General features: G+C 38.4%; 1 protein-coding gene and 1 long non-coding RNA gene across 15 annotated transcripts in view; one reads left to right on the top strand and one right to left on the bottom strand.

Moving 5' to 3' along the window:
• The window catches only part of anks1b (ankyrin repeat and sterile alpha motif domain containing 1B), a 205,825-nt gene that overhangs the window by 170,284 nt on the left and 13,969 nt on the right, over positions 1–21,572 (top strand). For all 14 annotated transcript variants that reach the window (XM_023952560.2, XM_023952556.2, XM_078941579.1 and 11 more), the window contains 3 exons: positions 16,447–16,554; positions 17,641–17,844; positions 19,129–19,254. In XM_023952560.2, the coding sequence (XP_023808328.1) occupies positions 16,447–16,554; positions 17,641–17,844; positions 19,129–19,254 (438 nt within the window). The remainder of the gene's footprint in view (positions 1–16,446; positions 16,555–17,640; positions 17,845–19,128; positions 19,255–21,572) is intronic.
• Positions 1–21,572, bottom strand: part of LOC144989336 (uncharacterized) — a 34,944-nt gene that overhangs the window by 10,838 nt on the left and 2,534 nt on the right. The window lies entirely within an intron of this gene.

The raw sequence follows: 21,572 nt of genomic DNA, 5'->3' as shown, positions 1-21,572 counted from the left end.
CTAGCTTATATCTTGTGGGACACAAAAATGCTACTTCTCCAGTACTGATAGCAGAACGGTTGAGGTCAGATCTTACGGATACCGCGTCTTGAAGAATGTTGCCCCGGGGCTCGTTCACTACCGGGGCTCGGTGCCCATCCCTAGGAAAGGGGCAAGGGTAAGAACAATCACCGAAGCGGTCGCTTTGCATATAGCCAAAGACATGGTACCCATATATACCCATATGTCACACAGCAAATATGACATCACCCTTTTGCCAAAGAAAATCTAAGAAATACGAACATTTTATGAAGATTATTTATGAGTTTACTGTGTAAGTTATAAAAAAATAGAATTTCAATAAATGTTTTCAAATGACAAAATGTTTAAACGCAGTGCATTGTGGTCTAATATTTACTAGTCTAGTGACCACTGATGCAGACTAGTTTGTCGCAGAAACTTCTGGGGAATTTCCAGGGCACCGGATTGTGGAATTGTAGATTCGGACACATGACAAAATGGCAAACGCCCTTTTTAGTGCACTAAATAGTGATAGTGAGGGACTTTGGACGACTGTAAAGCACACATTGTTTATCTGTGAACTACAAGCTGTGCTCAACACAGGTAAAATAAACTTTAAAAAAAAGCTGTTGAATGATTTTCAAAGGTTTTGGAGAGGTAAGACCTGTTTTTGGAGTATGTCAGACTCATGTATGAACTCATTTATAATGATCATCATTTTTCAGGGTTAAAGGTCTGCCTCTCCTCCATTGTTAGTTTTTTTTCTATTGCTATTTTTGAAGCATGCTATTCCCAACTTTACAATACTATTAAACTGAAGTTTGTGGCACCATAGATCTCTGCTGTTATGCAGACAGAGAAGGTCATCAGAAAAAAATAAGAAAACTTGAGAAATGACCATTAGGGCTTGATTAACCTCTATTGCACAGAGCACCTTTGAATTGTGTATCAATTTCATATTTTGTGTTATTCATTAATGTAAAAAATAGTTTTGCTTTCAGGAACCGTTCTTATTTTTTAACCTGTAGGATTTAAATTACTTTTGTTCGATTTCAAGCTGTTTATTGGACTTTACTAAATAATAACTTATATGATTGATGTGGCCCTGTGACGGACTGACGACCTGTCCAGGATGGCCCCTGCCATCGCCCACGAGTGGCCGGGATTGGCTCCAGCAGCCCAGTGACCCTCAAAGGGACAAAACTGGTTTAGAAAATGAATGAATGATTGAGGTGTTTGGCAATGAATGACTGTGATTAACCCTTGTGCTATCTTAGATGACCCCACCCTAACATTGACGTGTTCTCCCTACCATGACAAAGGTGGATAAAGGTGGAGAGGATGTCATGTAATCCATGGACACCAGTGAAGATCACAAATCATTGAAGAAAAAAGGTTCAGAGCACTGTCTAGTGGGTCAAGATGACCCAACTCCCAACGTTAAAGTGACTAGGATAGCACAAGGGTTAAGTATCTCTTTTCAGCAACGTTCTGTAATCATCCACAAGGTGGAGCTGGTGCCTTTCAATTCAGTCAGGATGCCAACCAAACTCCAAATTTCAGTCAGTTAGGTCCCATTTTTTTTAATAAGGGGAGATTCAGTAACGGTGAGATCAATCTAATATCTTTTTTTAAATTCGTTTAATTTGCCAGAAGCCAGAAGTTTTTAACCCAGGAGAAACTCTGCCAGGATGACATGATGTGAATACTATGTCTTCGTTTAAGGTCCAAGCATGATATTAACATTACAGTAAAGCTTATAAACTCCAGGAAGAAAAACTAAAAGTTTTTTTTGCCTAGTTTGTTGGCAAAATATCTTATAAGACAAAACTAACTTCCTATTAACTTTTCAGTTAGATGTAAAGACTTGGTTTAAGATAATAAATCTTTAGTTTCTTGTTGAGTCTTTTGATCTACAAACATCTTACTTTAATCAACATCTTATATGAAACCAAATGAAACAAGTATTTTTCAAATATATTTAGGAGCAACAGTTGTACTTTTGTTGTTAAGGGGTATTGTTTCAGCAACTTGCTTGATTTAGGAAAATTGGACTGTTTTATTTGACTAATATAATCTTAAAACCAATTTATCTTAAAATGTGTCATTCTAGTCTAACTTTAAGCTGATTATGATCTAGAAAGAAGGATAGCTGGACTCCTAAAATAGCATATAGTTTAGGGGAAAGTTCATTGAAGATATAAAACCGTTTTTTCAACAAAACATGCTTATTTTAAGCCATATGTCCAATTACCAGAGAAATATACTAAAATTTCACTGTTTATTGCTCATTTCAAGATTTAATTTAGTCCTTTAAGGGCAGGACAACTTATTTTAAAGATAAACTATTTCTGTTGGCAGATTTTCTTACTTTTTTACTCATTCTCTATTTTATTATCATTTGTTTTGAGTAGGACATTTTTTCCAGTGTGCTGACCAGGAGTGCCATCTGTAAAAGATTTAAAATGAACTTGAAGAAAATGTAGATGAATGTCAAAAACAAAGCTGTGAGCTCACAACTGCAGACACAGAAAACACACACGTATTTCTGCAGCTGTTGATTGCACTGGCGATCCCCAATCACGTTAATGGGATAATGACTTCAGTGGAAAACAAAGAAAACATTTCCACTAACCTTTAAAAACTTTTATATAATGAAACAAACTTTTGGCATGAATCCCTGGGGAAAAGCCTGTGTGTCTAGTGAAAGTCTAATGTGTGCTCATGCTGTGCGGGTGTGTGATTCACCTTCAGGGCCAGACTTGTACCTGCATTCCCCCGCTTTTCTTGCACCATACCGTCTAAGGAAATTTAGCACGCTGAAACTTGTGTGTGCTCTGAAAAATTCCTGATTTCAAAAATGTTAAACAGAAATGTTGCTGTAGCATTATCATACTGCTTGTTCTTGGTTACCATGACAGCTTCTAGTTACCATAGAGACTGTGCAAATGAAAAAAAAAGTGATCTAAAATGAGTCTGTTTGTAGGTACAGAGAATTATTTTTTTCTTTGACCAGATTCCAAGAATTCAGAATGTGATTTCTGCACTCATCACCTCCTTTGTCACCCCTCCAAATGGACAGATTGTCTCACATCCCATCACCAGATGGTTGGATGCTGCAGGATCATACAATCTATACAATAAACCTGCCCACATGCAGCCTATACTTCCTTAGCTTCACTTTTCACATGCAGATCACCGGTTATCTGTATGTGTATTTGTGTTGGAAAGTGCAAAGATGTGTGAAAAGGGAGATGGTGTTAATTTTCATGTGGGCAGACCTGCCTCAGGACTGCAGTGTACTTCATCCCGCTGCCGTAGATGGACTTGCATTCCTCTTCTTGTATCGCTTCCCATGCAGCAGAAAGTGTGGGAGGTGTCAGGAGAGAAAATGTGTAACCTGTTAGTGCACCCTGGACCAGCGGTCGGCTGCTCCGCTGTCGAGCTGCACAGTGACTACCGCTCCACTTCTGCCAGCATTTACAGGGACTGATGAATCGCTGGAAGAACAGTCTTTTTTGGTGTAAAAGATGAGACTAGTTGGTGCTTTTTTTCTTTCAATTTTTGTGAAAAAGGTTAAACTTAATAGCCCGTTTGATGTCTTATCCCTGCTGTTGCCAGGTAGAAGTTTCCCTGGTAGCAGCACACACACGTTTGTCCAGCTCCGACAGTTGGAAAATGTGTTTCATAAATATTATCAACTTTTTTACTTCAATCAAACTCTTGAGATCCTTAAAATTTCAAAGTTATCAAAGAACCAGAGGTTTAACATTTGACTGAATTTAAAAATAAGCTGCTTTAAGGGTGAATCACTTCAGTGCAAACAAGTTGTTTCTAAGTGTCAGGTGTTTTCTAAGGGAGGATTTGATATGGAATAGTCATGCACTATCTTTGGAACATCTGCTGGATGGCATATGCACACTCTTGTAAATTAAAAATAGCTAGGATGACGTCAAGCATTGCAGGTTGGATTTCATTTATGGTCTACATCACACTATAAATAATTCATAAACATGTGCACATGTTTTATTTCAAGCATGTGCACTGAGGTCTTGAAATGTAATATCAAGAAAAGGCGGTGTGATAAAACCTCCTCGGGGTAATTATGTAACATGGCAGTCTGCTTAGCTGTGACATGTCTGTGGTGTAAACCTGAAGGAACTTTAAAAGAAAAAAATCTTATTATGGTTGTCTTATGATATACTGGGATTTTCTGTGTTTCTAGTTTAACGCACCAACATGTCCCTACAGAGAAGGATGGCCTGAAGAATTTTATTGTGAAAGAGCTTTAAATCTCTTTTAGAGTTAGATCCCATCTGTCTAGTTTAAGGTGGGGTTTAAAGGACTGTTTTTGGGGTGGCTGACCATTAACTCCATCATTTATCTTGCAAGGATGTTTTTTGTTGTTTAGGAAAAACTTGAGCAGCTTAGAAACAGGAAAAAAAAGGTAGCAAGTACATTCAGAAACCTAAATACCTCAATTACAAGCAAACGTATTAAGATAACTTTAGTAAAAGTTAAGAATTTTTAAATAGGAGTCTTTCTACCTTACAAAAAGGGGGAATGATTAGACATTTTTCACACGTAACGTGTGAACTACTCCAGGAATCAAACCTCTCAGACAGTCAAAGTTAAATTAATTTAAAGACCCACATCAATGAAAGTTGTGTTTTTACCATGTTCTAGTGGCATTTTTTTCATGAAGGACATATTTTAAGAAAATTAAGCTCAAAATTGCATTTTTGAGTATTTCTTCATTCAAATCGTTGTGAATCAGGTGCAGATGGAAAAATGATGAGACGTGGAAGCTACAATCAGCGGGCTACAAGCTCCCTGCTCTGCTCTATTCTGATGCATCCACTTATAGACAAAGAAATCCGTGTGCATCTTTGTTTTCCTCTCAGCTGGAATCTGGCTTAAACTGTACAGCTTCAATATTCCTCACCATTTTTGTTGCACCGGTAATGTTAGGTTGGTGTTGTGAGGGGCTGTAAGCTAGCTGGAGAGTGTGTAAACAGCTGGATGATATGACATGGGAGCAAATTTCTAAAGAACTCCTGTCGCTTTGCAGAAACTATGTCCCAAAAAACCCACACAGGTTTTCTGATTTTGGCTTAAAATGGCAAAATTACAATTAACAGACCACTGGGAATGATTTTAAAATAGATCAAAAGATGATTAGAGTAGATCTTGAAGTCATGGTTCTTGTATATTTTTTAAAGCAACAGGCCCAGACTGCATTTTTGTTACTGTGGTAGCACAGCAGCCACTTGTGTGTGCTTTATAGACATCTCCAATTATGTCATGCAATGCACTGATGATGCTGTGGCTCGTGCAGCACACACACCCGATATCCGCTGGAGCACAAGCTTGTCTGGGTTCAGCTCAGTGTCTCCATAGAGACAGAAAAAAGAGAAGACCGGGGCGACGGCGAATGTAAACGGGGTTGGAGGAGAGAGAAAGAGAGATCAGGCAGAGACATGTAGGAGATGTAGTCTGGCTGCCGCAAGCTGAAGAAAGAGGAGGAGTTGTTGAGCGCGGGGGATCTGCAGAGTGAGGGTGAGAGGAAGGGAGACAAAAGCTGGTGGTGAAAAGGCGAGGAGTGAAGCTACACAGTGGATAAAGAGAAGAAAAGCAAAGGAAAAGTGGAGAAATAAGTCAGGAAGAGACTGAACTGAGGACTACTGCTAAGCTTTCATTTGGATTTAAAAGGAGGTAAGCTTATCTGGGAATGAGATGAAGAACGGCTGATTACAAAAGATCTGTAGATACAGCAGTGAGGAGCACCAATCCCCATTTGTTCTGCGCTTGTTCTCGTTTTTGGCGTTCTTTATCACTATGCTCCGTGAGGCTGATACCACACTGAACTGGTCCACGGCACTCAATCACCACTGCTGACTGAGCTAATTTGCTGGCTGTGTAACAGTGTGCGCCTGTGCAAGTGTGGGAGATGAATGATGTCGTGCATGAAAAGTGTCTCAAGCTCCACACTGAAGGAAGGCTTGTGATTTGATTTGAGCAGCTTTCTACCAGGACTGTTGATACAAGTTTTGAAAGTGAAGCGAGTTCTGACTCCTTTCTTCTGCTGGTGATAGGATGAGTTTTACTTTTTTAGATGTTTAATGCGTAGCTAGCTGCTCCTGTAGTGTGGCGTTCAAACTGTATCTGTATATTTCTTTACAGCCTGTTATCTTAGTCATAGATATTGTAGTGATGAGACGTAAGGCATTCATTCACATCTGTTTTCAACAAAAACAGATAAAATTACTACATATAAAACATATAGTCTGAGGGATTAAAATGTTTGACTGTTATTTATGCCTTCAACTACTGTTGAGTGGAAACATGGGACTCCAGCAAAGGACATCACATTCCTTACTTTATGAACGTTTTTACTGTTAAAAGAGAAGTGTGCAATTATTAAACCACAAAAATGTAAAGAAGATTGTTTGACAGCGGGGGAGCGGAGTGGAAGGAAGGAGGAGACAAGCCCCAGCAGGAAAGTACTCCTCTCCATCCAGCTGTTGATGGAGCGGCAGTAACTGTGGCAGAGCAGTTAGCCTGAGCTGTTGTCCGCGTTGGTGCGGTTTGGAATTCCGCCTTTGAGCTGTTGGCGAAACATTTGATTCCCTGTCAGAGACCACATTAGTCCACAAACACCACATTACTGAGTTTCAGCCTTTGGTTAAAGGTCACCAGGTTTTTACTTCAGTACTCCATGTTTTTTTTCCTTCTTTTTGTCAAACATGTATCTGTTAAACACACATTTATATTTGATGTTGTTGAGACTATTTTGCACCTAAACTGAAAAACAAAGCAGATATAAACAGGATGAGTGATTTTATAAAATGAAATGGATAAATTTGATGATTTGTAAAAGTGTTCCCAGTGGTCTTTTAATTATGATTACGCTGTTTTTAGCCAAATTTTTAAAAATCTTTACATTTCTAGGACATGGACCTTCATGAATCATCAACATTGTTGCATTGTGATGTACAACAATTTCAATAAAGAAACCACCAGAAATGCAATTTTATGCTTTATTGTCTTAATATATGTCCTCCATCACTAGAAAAATGACACAAAAATATACAAAAAACACCATTTTAATGAAAGTGGGTCTTTAACAGCTTCAAAAGTACTACTAGATAGTACAACTGTGCTCAAATGAAACTAATGTGTGACTATTGTCAGCTCTCTACATTGAAATAGCAATTAAAAAAAACAAAACAATATTTGCTGTACTGGTTTTCTTAAGAATCCAGTACACACACATTTGACTTTAAAATCAAATCTGCTTTTTCTTGTTCATATCTTCTGACTACTGGAATAGAAAAATTGTGTCTGGTCAAAAAACGTTTTAAATCCAATATAAACTACAATTCCCAGATCTCAACCCCTTCAAACTTGGAAGGTTCTAAATGCCCTCTTTATAACAAAAGGAGTTAATTCAGAAGTATGAAGTGGTTGGAAGATATTTAGGTGTAGAAATGTCCTTTACTGAAGACAAATTGACATCGCTGGTTATTAGGAGTACATCTAAACATTATGTTTTGATGTTTTAGCAGTTTAAAAGCCGTACCTTTGGCTAAACATGCACAAAAAATGACGCAGGTTTCCCGTTAGACTGTCCCTCAGCACACAGTTCACACATGCCCATATGGCTGCAACAAGCATGTCATTAACCTCTAATGTACCTGCCCCCCCCCCATGCACACTGTACTCTCCATACTCCACTGTTGGAGTATGGAGGCTGTTGAATTGTTGCATTTCTATCACTATTTGCAGTCAGTGCTTTCTACTTATAGTCACTTCCTGCATTTTAAAATGTGCATATTTACTGTCAAACAAAATCTTTGAAGCCAATGTCAAGATTTTTAATCATTTAAATCCAAACATCTTTCGATCTATTTTTAAAGCGTTCCCACTGGTCTTTTAATTATGATTGTGCCGTTTTTAGCCAAAACAAAACAAATAAGAGCTTTCATTTTCTAGGACATAGCTTCTGCAGAGTGGCAGTAGTTCATCACAAGTCCCCCTTTGAGTTGTAGGCATAAAAGTTGGTGCAGAGCAACCCCTCCCCCTTCCCCTATCTTTTTACACCCTGGCTTACAGGTCCTCAAACCCCTCAACCTCACATTACTGATACAACAAAAATGGCTAGCAATATTTGAGCTATCCAGCTTAAGAGTTCTGAGCCAGATTCCATCTCAGACGAGGAAAACAAAGACCTACGTGGATCTACTTGTCTGCAGGTGGCCCGCCCAGTGTATTTTCTATAAAGCACAGATGCTCTTTTTCTAACAGCGTTTTTTGTTTACAACAGTTTAAATAAAGAAATACTCAGAAATGCAACTTCAGGCTTAATTTTTTGTATATACAATATATGTCCTCCATTATCAGAAAAATGCCACAAGAACATGTTAACAACACCAAACACCCCATTTTTATTGGAGTAGGTCTTTAATGTGAAAGCGTTTTACAACTATAAACCTAGAAAATCTTTCATACCGTTTTGTCTGTATCTTTCCTGAGCTGCTCTGGCTGGTAAAATAACGGCTGAATAAAAAATGTGCACCGGGTGTGCATTCATGGCTGTGTGCCGAACAGGATTTGAGAGACCTCGCTTCCGTTTTGATCTCGTAGCGTTTGCTTGTACACACATAAATGTATTTACGGTCTGCTCTAGCAGTCAGACTTACAGTTGTCATGCTGGTAATTGAGATATAAATCTGTTTCTATGTAGACAGACTTTCCGCCGTCCTCTTCTCATTGGCAAGCTGTTTTTTCAGCAAAGAAACACCTCATCCTATTGGTTCCTCCAGCACATCATTTTTAGAACAATCCTTGTTACTTCCCTCCTCCCTGTGGTTGCTATGAAACCAAGGGGGGGGGGGGGGGGGGGGGTGCTCCCAGCACGGAAGAGGGAGTTGAATGTTGTGGGTTTTTTTTTTAACCGTGTGTATGTGCAGTTTCTTGCGTGTATGGACAAATCAATTCTAATCATTCCATTCAAAAAGCCCAGAGGAGCACAGGGAGAGCGAGGCAGAGGACGGTGGCTGTGTTAAGTATTCAGGGTAAAAAAAAATCTCTGTGACAGAGGAACAATTACAGAGTCAGGACTCTGCATCAGCATGAAATCCACTTTTTAGTTAAAATTTGCTCATGATTTTTCACGCCTTGCACAAATAATACCTAGAAAAACACAAATTAGAGGGTTTTTTCCCCATTGATGATATCTTGAGTTTCCTCTAATGTATGGAGATGTGACCTTGGTGTTCAGTATACACTTCCAAAATAACATTCAAACATACCTGAACTGATTGTCAATCAATAAGTGCACTTAGTTGTCCCATAATGTATTCTGACCCAGGCAATTTAAGTGAGCTTAGGCTGCTGATTCTTTTGTCTGCAGGAATTGATTCAAGAGACTTAAGAAGGCTGAGGCTCCATTGTGGCTTTAAGCTCCAGGAGCAGCAGATATCTGTTGATATCACAGGGGTCAGATCCTCATAGGCTGCAGGTTACTGCTTCTATTGACTTTGAAAAACACACCCAGCAGAACAAAGGCGCAGGTGAAGAAATTCATTTAATCTCTTTCATTAAGCAATATCAATGAGTCTTTTACCTGGTTTTTTCCCTCGGTTCCTTTTGTAAATCTGAACAGAGCAAGAGAGAGGAGGAAATGAGGACAAAGTGTAATAAATGAGAGATGAGGTAAGTCGAGGTGAAGGAGGAAGAGGATGTGGGGGTAATGAGAGGGATGGTTAGGCAAGTCGATGTAGATTAGACAAAAGCAGAGAGCTGAAAGAGAATTGGTATTTTTGTTCCCCCCCATCATTAAAATGACTTGCTAGCTCGATCACAGACAGCAACTAGACTTCATTCCCTCACTGGGTTTAATGCTCCAGTGAACCAACCAGCTCCAAGCCGCCCCTCCAGTGAGGAACACAGAAAGGCTTTTTGTCGCGTGTCCTACATGAGAGGTGTTGTGAATGTCCTAAATCGCAGATGCCTGTTGACTCATTTACTGTTAAATTAGTTCCTTCAGCCAAGTTTCTCCTGTTTGGAGTCTTCATCTGGTTTTTAAAGGTCAGCCCGTTCTTGTAATGTGTTAAAAGTATCTTAAAACAGGTCAACTGTTTTTATCCAGAATGCAAACAGAACTTTAATGTATCTTCATGCAGTTTTTACACCTCACCACTACTTTAAAGTCTCTGATCATCTTTTGATCGATTTTAAAATTGTTCCCAGTGGTCTTTTAATTATTTCTGACGGGCGGCAGTAGTTCATTAGAAACTCAGAAAGATGTCCATGGATCTAGTCGTCTACAAGTGGTTGCATTAGACAGAAGCAAAGCTTATGTTCTATGAAGCAAATATGCTCTTTTTAAAACAGAATCTTTGCCTGCTCCTGATTCACCACAATTTAAAAAATACTCAGAAATGCAATTTTAATCTTAATTTTCCTGCTATATGTCCTTCATCATCCGAAAAATTCCACAAGAACATGTTAAAGACATCAAAAACATGATTTTCATCAGAGCGGGTCTTAAACGTAAAGGTGGAACAGATAACAAGAAAACCAAAAATATACGTCAGACATGAATTCAATTTTAGTTCTGTGAAAGCAAACCTCAGCAGTCTGCAGAGTGGATGTTGCATGACCCTGTTAACCATATTGGCTGCTAATCAGTTTATCAGCCCTGTTCAGTCTGCGATAACAAGACTGTTAACAGGATTAGAGCACTGAAGTGCACAAAGAGACTCAAATGTAGCAGGACAGCCAACCACTGGAAGCAAACTGTACCCGAAATCACTTCATACAACTGTAACATCATCGGGAACTGAGGGTTCAGCTTCATTGGATTAGAGCTGCAAGCAAACACCACTGTTACATTTCAAAGATGCTGGAAAAGGATAAAAGAGACAGAATAAAATCATCCATGTTTGTTTGAACTGGACTGAGTGACTCCTCCCCCTGGTGTTCCAAACAGGAAGTACCCACTGGCCCTAAAATGCCAAACGTAGACTTCTTTTAATAAATATACAAATATGACTCAGTCATAACTTGTTCTTGATCCTTTTTTTTCATTATATTTTTTTCCATAGTGCAAGTTGTTCACTATGGAATGTTTAGCGAAGCTGCAATCATGACTAAGTGGCACACTGTAGAAGAGATTGGTGGATGTTCAGTACGCCACCACAATTTAACAAAATGCAAATTAAAAAAAAACATAAAGTTGTATTTGAAGAACATTGGTAGATGTTCACTGAGAAGACTCAAAGGTAAAGTGCCAGTTGATGCTGCAGTCCAGATTCAGCAAAGATGCGTTCTTTGCATCTGACCCCATAACCTTTAACAGCTTAGAGAACTGCTGATGCTAAGTTACTTTTTAGAAGTTTTGGATGGCCTGACCATTGACTAGATGTGAGAACTGGGCCGAGTGAGTGTGACGCCACTCAGAAAATGGCTTGCTTCTTGCTCCAATCAAATGAGGTCAGTTAAGTCGCCATTTGTCATTAGGACACATCCATGTTGAAGTCAGACGTCATCAGTTAGCAGTGATTGGTCCAAATCGTTGTTTCTATGGCAACCTCTCTCACCAATCAGGAATGAACTTGTTGGAAGTCCACACCTTTACCACTGGGGGTGTAATGATGTTATTGATATTCCTGCGATCTAACCAGATTGATCTATCTGAGGCGAGTTTTTAATCAAATCCAGTCAAATGGCCTATACCATTTAAAAAAACCATATCCTTTCAAAATGAAATAAATCGATAACGGATATCATTTGGATTAAGACATGGTAAGTTCATCTGACTATAACGTGAAAACGGCCAAGTACATCACAGCGGACAACACACATGGAAGCAAAAATATGATCAAGCCCTCATTCCAGTCCAATGTGTGGAAACACTTTGAATTTAGCAAAGACGTGACCATACAGTGTGCAAGAACGTTCTAATAATGTTCCCTTTGGATTGTTTTGATGTGGAAAAACAACAGTGGAATGAACTTTGTGAAACTAAAATGTGAATGGATTTGACACTAATTCTTGTTTGCCTGTTTGTATGTACACATATTTCATTCACACTTTTGATTTGATTTGAATTTAATTTAAAATTATTTATTTCAAGCAATCCAAGCAAGAATAATGTGCAAAACAATACAATCAGCAGTTATACACTCATGAAAAGTCGTATCAAACTTAGGATAACTAGACATTAAATCAAAGATTGCTTGAAAGGGAGTGGAAGGAAGTGAATTTATATAATCCCACCCCTGTTCTACCGTAACCATTTTTTTATTGCATGATTTATCGTAATCCGGTTCATAACTTTTTATCAGATGTCTATGCCTTACCAACACAGTTCCAGGTCATTAAGAATACTTAAGTATCAATAAATCACATGACAACGATGTATTACTTAATAATTATGTAAAATAGACATAACTCTATTTTGTATATTAACATACAGATCAGTTATCTAAAATGTATTTACGGTAGATTATTTTCATTTGAAAAATCATGACTATGATCAAAAATAACACTATATTTAAAAAAAAAACAATACAAAGAAAAAATGTAACTTATTATCTTGCAAGAAAAACAAGGAATCTGGAAAACTTCACCTGCACTGTTCAGTACCCAGGTATTTATCCCTGAGTCACATTGGTTGAAGTTTTAGGTAAAGATGTTCTGGATCCATTTTATGCCAACGGATCAGATCGTTTAACATGAAACCATATCGACAAGAATCGTATCGTCAACCACAAAGTATGATATGAAACAAATTGTTAAATTAATCGTTACACCCCTACTAAAAACAGAGTTATAGAAAATCTAACATGTACCTGGCAGGAACATTTACACTGCAGTACATGTTCCTGTTTAGGCCTGAGTCAGTAGAGCAGTAAAGCAGTTATCCTAGAAACAAATCCCCTTCAGGATCTTTGAACTGTCAACAGTAATGGCTTAGAAGCAAACACAAAAAGATGCATCCTCAGCTCTGCTTTTGGAATTACTAATAGCCTGTAAAGCATAGAGAATATCAGACTCTGGTATCAACAGCTTTTCAGTTTTTGCTTGTCTGTGCCTTTCCTTCCTTTTTGATAGATGGGTTGAAGTGCTCTTAGAACAGAACGGACAGTCATCAAGGTTATATCATCCTAGCTCTTTTGAATCAGTTTGAGCAGAGCTAAACTGTAATGGTTGTGTGATGAGCAAGGTGAAAATGCATCAAATTTGTCAGGATATAAAATAAATATTCTCAAAACTCAAATTTTAAAATTCAATTACGTTCCCTCTGAACGTATTAGATTTTTTATAACACCGAAACTAAAGAACAAACAGTTAAAAAGAAATTAGAGCTGTTGGCGTGGATGTGGAGAAGTAAATGTAGACCATATTTTGGAAGTGTTCAAATGTTACAGGATTTTGGAAGATGGTGTGTGATATAACATATAAAGTTCTGGGATATACAATTCCTCTGGAACCACAACTGTTTTATTTGTACATGTTCTCAGGAAACTTTGTCCACCAAAGTTACAAATGCTTATTCAAAGTTATGTCACTAGCTGCTAAAAAATCATTGACCAGGAATTGGGGAACTACGTCGATCCCATCAAAGGAGCAATGGACTTCAACAATTAACACCATCTATTCAACGGAAAAAATAACATACAGGCTGAGACGGCAAGAGGCACAATTACACCGAAAATGGGAAAAATGGACACTTTACAACAAATAGACACAAGAAGCACCTAGAAGTGACCCTTGTTTTTGATTGTTGTTGTGGTTTGTGCTGTGTTTACATGTAACAAAAACTAATAAAAATAAAGTAATAAAAAAAAAGAAAATGCATCAAATTTAGAAAAAAAAAAAGCTCAAAAAATATATGAGGTGGTAGTTTAGGACTTCTGAATACCATGTAAATGCTAATGAGTCAGGGGCTGCAGGGAATGTGTGTGTTTCCAAACTAAAGGTGAGGCTGCTATTAAATTATTTTCCATTTAAGAACAATCAATATTCTGAGCTTTAACAGCTGTTTGGGAAGTGCGTGTGTGTGCTAACACGTGAATTTTTTTCTTTGTTTTTTCATTTTTGCAGAGTGATAAGTATGTGTGGGTGACTGCTGCAGCAGCTCTGTGTTACTATGGTGACAATTGAACTTCAAGTTAAGGTTGAGGGTTGTAACGTATTTGAAGTAGATGCTGTTGCATAACGGAAAGCAAAACACCGATTTTCAACACTGAGGGCAAAATACAGTGCTTTTTCTGAAGATTTTTGGTTTGTTTGTGTTGGATGAAACAGAAATGTTAGGATTGACTGAAGCTGTGTTGCCCAGACAAGCTGGACAGAAAAGTGAATATCTTATAACATTTCATGTGGACCAAAAATACCCAGCATCCAGTTTTTTAAGCAGAGCAGGATTTTGTAAAATGCATTTTAACTGTAATTATTGCACAAGTTAAAGACATGATAACTCAGTGCAAAATGTACATGTAGATTTTGTATATTTTTAATCTAAAACAGCTCATTCCCACTGAGTTAAAATCATTGCTGTTCATTTTGAAACGGCACGGTAAAACAAATTGGCTGTTTTGGGGGAAAATATGATTCACAACATCTAACAAAGTAAAAGTCTTTAAGCCAGCTTGAAAGCTGTGCAGAATTAGCACACTGTTGGAGGAAGGTGTATATGGAAGATGGTCATAGCGAAGCTAACAAGTCCAGATAACAGATAAGCCTGTGAGCACATAGATTTTTGAAAATGGCACAGAAAACTTAACGCAAGTACATCCTTATGTGTCTGGTTGCGTTTTAGTTTTGAAACTAATTTTGTTACCTCTTTTTCTTAACCTAGGTATACAGGCTATAAAACCAAAACAACATTTATACTCCATTTAGTACCTATGGAAGACAGTTTATACATCTAGTGACTGCTTTGGCTTGTGCATTTCTACCATTGACTAATATGAAAACTGGACTGAGTGACTCCTCCCCCCTGGCATCCAAACAGGAAGCACATGCTGGCTAAACAGCTACTACTCAATCATTATGTTCTTGCTAATCCTGATTTTTATTTTCATTATATTTTTTTATGTAGTGAAAGTTATTCAAGTTTTAAACTGACCAATCAGATGCCTCAATAAAAGCAGGTGGTCTCACGTCAAACAGTTGAAACGTTTGACAGATTTCTTGTAGCCCTATCAAGTGGTAGGGGTTTAGACTTCCAAAAAGCTCACTTCTGACTGGTGAAAGTGGTTGCCATAGAAATGTTGACTGGCACTAATCACTGTTAATTGACGATGTCTGGCCTCCAGTGTGGGGGCATTCATATACCCAAAGAGTGGCGACTGAATAGACTTTGTTTTTTTGAAGCTGAAAGCAAGCCATGTTCTATGGGTAACGTCATACTTGCTCACTCTGCCCAGTTCTCATAAGCAGTGATTTCTACACAGAAACACATATTCTCCCTGTTTTCATTGGTTGTTTGCTCTTGTGAGTTTGGGGTCGAGCTGAGGCCAAGATTAACTCCTGGGAGAATCATTAGACTGACGACACATTACCCTGAGGGCTAGTGCTCTGCCCAGAGGAAAACACACATTCGTGACATGATTATGATTATAGTTTACTGGTAAACGATTGAATGCAGCTCCATAACCCGTGCAGATGTTTGCTGTAGTGGCCGAGTGTGCCAGTATTATCCCTCAGACAGCTGCAAAGCTCTCCTACACGTCTTCTTAGAAAACTCTGTACCTGGCACAGTTGGTGCCTGGTGACCACGGAAAGAAAGACTTCTTTCACTGGAGCCTAACTGTGGGTTTTAGTCAGTGTATGTTCATGCCCTGACTGTCTGGGGAGAATCAATACACAATGACAAACTTATTTATCTGAAAAGCAGTCATTTTTAAAACTGCTATACCTTAAAGCAAAAAAACACTATGTCCTGCTTTTGGACATGTGTATATCATCTTTGTTTAGTTTTAACTTTGAAATAAGTTGTGATATTTATCCAGGCAACTGATGGTTTAGAGCTGTCAAATGTGCTGTGAAATGAAGGAAATGGGTTGGTAAAAACCTGCAGTGAAGCTTTGGTTTTGATGTATTTTTTTCTGTTTTCTACCACAAAAAATATTTTACTTTGTCCTGGTAACTGTGTGAGCATGTTCTCAAAAATCCCACTTTCACTTATTGCTACAGCTTGTCCTCTATTAACTTTTTAATTATTTTTTCTACACATACTATAATTTTTCATGAAAGACATTTTAAATTATCCAAATTAGGAAAAATAGCAGTAAAACTTTCAATCAAATATTTCTTTGTTTAAAACTGTTTATCTTTTATTATTTTTTTCTGTTTTTTAACTCAAAATGTATTTCCTTCATTCCCTGCTCTTGGCCACACCCATGATGTCTGTCATGTGTTTTTTCTCAGGTATTAAAGATCAATCTTATTGGACACAGAAAACGGATCTTGGCCTCATTGGGTGACCGATTACACGAAGACACGCCGCATAAACCTCCACGGGCCATCTCCCTGAGGGTGAGCAGCAGTGTGTGAACAATGCTGAGCAACGTCTGGAAGGATCTGGTTTGAAGTCGGGACTTCGTCAGGCAGAGTTCTTCCTTAAATTGCTTTCTGTTTTCTCTTGCGGAGTTGCAGCCTCTCAGCAGCTGCAGAAAGCAGACAGCTGATGACAGAAATGTTTCCTCAAAAGAAACTACCTCCTCTGAGTTGATGAGCAGTTCACTCGAGATAAACAAACCTACCAGATATAAAAATAGACATTTAAATCTCAACAGTTTTAAAGTCCCACTCTGATCATCTTTTAATCTATTGTTAAAGCATTCCTACTGTTGTGAGGATAATGCCGCTTTTAGCCAATATATAAAAAAAACCTGTGTTGTTTTCTAGGGTATAGGTAGTTTCTGAAGAGTAGTAGTTGTTTATTAGAAATTTGTCACTGAGTTATGGAAAGGACTGTTGGCGCAAAGTAACTGAGAGTCAAAACAAGAGAGTATTGAAGCCCAAAATTAGCACATGTGTGCGTCTACGTAGACTTTTCTTTGAAAGTGGCCACTGAACGTGCATTGCAGAGGGCGATATGAACATAGCTTTAAAATGGTGAGCAGCATTGGCCCTATCCAGCCGTACAGTTTAGAGGCAGATACCAGCTCAGACGAGGAACACAAAGACGTACATGGATCTAGTCGTCTATAAGTGGATGCATCAGAACGGAGCTGCGCAGGAAGCTTGTGGCTGCCGATTGTAGCTCCTCATTACAGCTATAATCTTTTTCAAACAACATTTTGTTGTCTGCTCCTGAGTCACAACAGCCACTAGAACATATTGAAAACATAATTTTTATCAGAGTGGTTCTTTTAAGGAAATAGTTTTATACTCAACTGAATGTCTTCCTAAAGTTTGGTTGCATCATTGGTTGATGATCCGCACAATAATACCACTACTGAAAAGTTTTTTGCAATTGAAAGCAATGAAGCTGCAGCTGCAGGGAAACAAAATCAGCTCTGTTTATGTACCAACAGTAGTGACAGCACATGAAAAGATGAATGAACCCCGCCATGGTTCATTCTACCTCACTAACCTGCCTGCAACATTTTCTACCAGGAGCCCGGGGGAAACCACACTCCTCCCCAGCTCAGCCCTTCTGTAGGCCAAGCAGCATACACGGCGGGGGTTGCCGGTGGGTCTCTGGACGTGCAGCACCTCATCATGCAGGCTGACGCCCGGCGCAGGCAGCGCAGCAATGACAACTACTTTGAAGACGTGCCGCGATCCAAGCTGGAGCGACAGATGGCTCAAGTCAGCATGGTGAGGATGGGAGGAGAGGGGTGGATAAAGAGATGAATGGAGACGGGAGAAAACGACTTCTGAACCTTTACAAACCCATCAACACAATAAAAACACCCGGGTTCATTACTGTAAGTTTGATTGTAAAAACTGATTATAAAATAACACATTAGTCCTTTCTATAAAAAAAGGAAAAAACGTCTTTATACATAATGGATTAAAAGATTAGAAACCTTTGAGGCAGTATATCAGCTTTTTAATATGATGGAGGATTATTATAAAAAGAAACATGAAGGAATATAGCCATTAAAAACAAAATGTAAACTTTTTCTTGGCTTGACAGTTAGAAAAAGCATTTAATATTCATTCATTCATTCATTCATTCATTCATTTTCTATTCCGTTTTTCCCTTTCGGGGTCACGGGGCTGCTGGAGCCTATCCCGGCCACTTGTGGGCGAAGGCAGGGGACACCCTGGACAGTTCACCAGTCTGTCGCAGGGTAGAAATTTAATATTCATACATATTAAATACAATATCAAAGCGGTTGGCTTTTTGAACAACACAAAACCCTCTGCTTTTAAAAAAAAGTGTTAGGTGAAGACAATATTTACATCAGACATTAATTAAAGTTACACTTGATGTGTCAGCAGCATTGCAATAAGAATGAAAACCCAAAGATATTCTTTAAATGTGTGGACCTAAATGCTTGGAGACAAACACAGGGTTGTGGTTATCCCTCTGATTCTCCAGTCTGTGTGCGTCATCGTGCATTTCCCTTCTCCAAAAACGACACTCTGAGGTGGCACTGATGAGTCAGCTTTGTAAAAGAGGTGGGAGGTTAGATGTGTCCTCTGTGCCATTATCTCAGGAGTCACTGTCACAGGGCTCTGGATGAATTTTCACCCAAATCTTTCTCTCTTTGAATTAAGAGATCAATTACTGAAGCTAACTTTAACAGCCACCTTTGAAAACCATCTTAACTGAATGCTTCTTTTAAAATAGACCTTTTTTTTCCATCCATGGTTTGGGTATTTCTTGGTTAACAACATAAAATTAATCTGGTTTATCTTGTAAACGAGTGTGAACAGTTATGTATTGTGCAGATGGAAATTCATAAAAGTTGATAAAAATGTAACCAAGTAAAGTCTCTATAATGTACAATTGCATCTGGAAAATCATGAATTTAGTCCACCGTTTTTAGACAAGGTCAAGTCTTCAAATTCAGTCTTTTTAACGTCAAGTCCAAACATGCAGGCTTTTCTGATCATTCGGATGTCCTGATGTGCAAGTGTTTGTTGTTTCAGGCTGGTGAATGGTGTGAACCCATAACTCTGCGTCCGCCCAACGAGGCCACCTCCTCCACTCCTGTGCAGTACTGGCAACATCATCCAGAGAAACTCATCTTTCAGTCCTGTGACTATGAAGCCTACGTAAGTCTTTTATCCCTTCACTACATGATGTCTACAAGCATCTGTTAAATAACTGACTCCCTGTTCATTTCAAGACCATTCTTTTTAAAATAAGCCCATGAAAGCTACAAATTGTGGCAAAGAAAAGCAGCTAAGAAAGCTGGAGCACAGTGGAGGTAGGAAGGATCAGTGCCCTCACTTCAGTCAGTTTGCACTCGGTTCTTCTGGTAGCTTTGGTAAATATAGACCTTTGGCAGTTATATAAAAAGGTGTTACATATCTATGTTACCACAGATGCAGCTTTGTATTCCTAGCTTTTGTGCCGACTACAATAAATTTAAGGCTGAGCGAGATAATTGGTTAGTCAGACCCATGTTGATTTGCTAAGTCACTGCAAAGATGTTCATGTTGGCAAGAAATTGAATTTTATGTTTAATGAAAATCAGAACAGAACATTGTTCTTGCTCAAATGGGTCGTAATTGAGCTGCAATAACACAAATGGGTTTTTAACTTCACTTGACTTCTGCTCAACAACATAAAGAAGAGATTGCTCCACATCCGGTTTTTACAGTGTTTTTCTGTACTTTTATTTATTCATCTAGTGCTTACAAGCAGCGCACTGAAGCAAAGTAAGGCATAAAGTACACTGAATAAAGATTTAATGAGGTAAATGTAGAAGTTGGGACACTGCACATCTGGAAGCTTTTAAGATTATAAATTAGAGTAAGTTTTTACCTCAGGCTGTCTGTAGGAGTTTTAGTTGCAGGTTCTTTGGTTTTCTCAAATACCTTTTGATTTAACCAAATATAAAATGTTTTCACAAAAACTTTAGTTTCTGCTCTACTAAGAACCTTTGTGCAGAACCATAGTCCATAAATGTGAATGCCTGAAAACACCATACCTTTTTCTCTTTTCATTTCTAATGACACTGTTGGATGGTCACTTATTGTCGTTTTTTTTGGATGACAGAACACTTATAAGACCTCATTTTTTGTGATTCATGCTCAAACTCTTTGTCATAAGGTTTTGATCATTGATTGTATAAGTGAACTGGACTGAGCGGGTTCATGCGGGGTGTCTTCGTCTAAACGTCGTCAGTAAGCAGTGATTGGTCCCATAGGTCAACATTTCTATGGCAACCACTCTTGCCAACCAGCAGCGAGCTTGTTGGAAGTCCACATTGGTTTACACAAAACGTGTCAACCAATCATTTTAAATGCTGGACCTGGGGGCCAGCAGACAACACATACTCTTATTGAGGCAGATCAGTTTGTAACTTGAAATACTTGCAATAAAGAAAGATTATCATGAAAAAAACATTAGATTGTCAAGAAGATGTTAAAAATGGGAGCAGAGCAAGAATGGTTATTCTGACAAATATAATGATTGTCTAATAGCTGTTTATTTCTCAATAGACTTTTTTAGGATTTTGGCTTCTTGGAACCTGCAGGTACTTCCTGTTTGGAACACAAGGGGGGGTGGAGTCACTGAGTCCAGTTCTCATATACAGTCAATGGTTTTAATGTCATGCTGCAGTGACCATCCTGCACTAATTCAACACAATTGCTGTTCCCTGTTTCGGCTACACTAATAAATAACACTTCTATTACAAATGCTCCAAAGAAACACACACGGAGTGCCTCATCTCCTTTTCACACCTTAGATGACTAGTTTCTCAAAAATGCACTGTTAGACTTCAAACAATTGTACAAAGATAATTTACTGGGCAGTTGGTTAAACATTGTGATGTGTGGGCTAGTAGGGAGAATGTTCTGGTTCTCTCATTTAGGTCAACATGAACGGAAAGCTCAGGATGTTATAATTTATGTTAATTCATTCCATAAATACATGTGTGTTTTGTAAAATGGACAACAGATTTGCAGGAGTGTTCTCAGAATGTTTTCCAAATCAAATTGTTTAACCCTGAAACTCCTTAAACTGTTAGTCATTTTGTATTAGAGCAAATCATCTAAACTAATTTCTGTATTTTCTGGAGTAAAATTTTCATAGATTGTCCAGGGGTGCGACTTATACTCAGGAGTGACTTATTTGTGATTTTTTTTTTTTTAAAACATAGTCAAAAACATACAGTCAAAGCCTCCATGTAGTTATGAGGCTAAAAACTTCAGTCTCCACCTGCAGTGGGATCATCTGATTTATGAAAACATTTTTGGAGAAGCTCTGAGCATTAAATTTGACGCGCGTCAAAGAGGCAGCAGATGCAAATTTGATGCATGAATCGCATTTGGTGTGAGTGCAGCATTAAGCCAAGCTCGAATTTGTTTATAAATGTTGGACTTTTTTCTTAAACCTGCGACTTCTACTCCGGAGCGACTTG

This window comes from Oryzias latipes, chromosome 23, assembly GCF_053564925.1.
Source record: "Oryzias latipes strain Hd-rR chromosome 23, Olatipes_Hd-rR_3.1".
Lineage (NCBI taxonomy): Eukaryota > Metazoa > Chordata > Actinopteri > Beloniformes > Adrianichthyidae > Oryzias > Oryzias latipes.
Note: the sequence above shows the minus strand (reverse complement) of the source record. Positions and strands in the feature narration are given on the sequence as shown.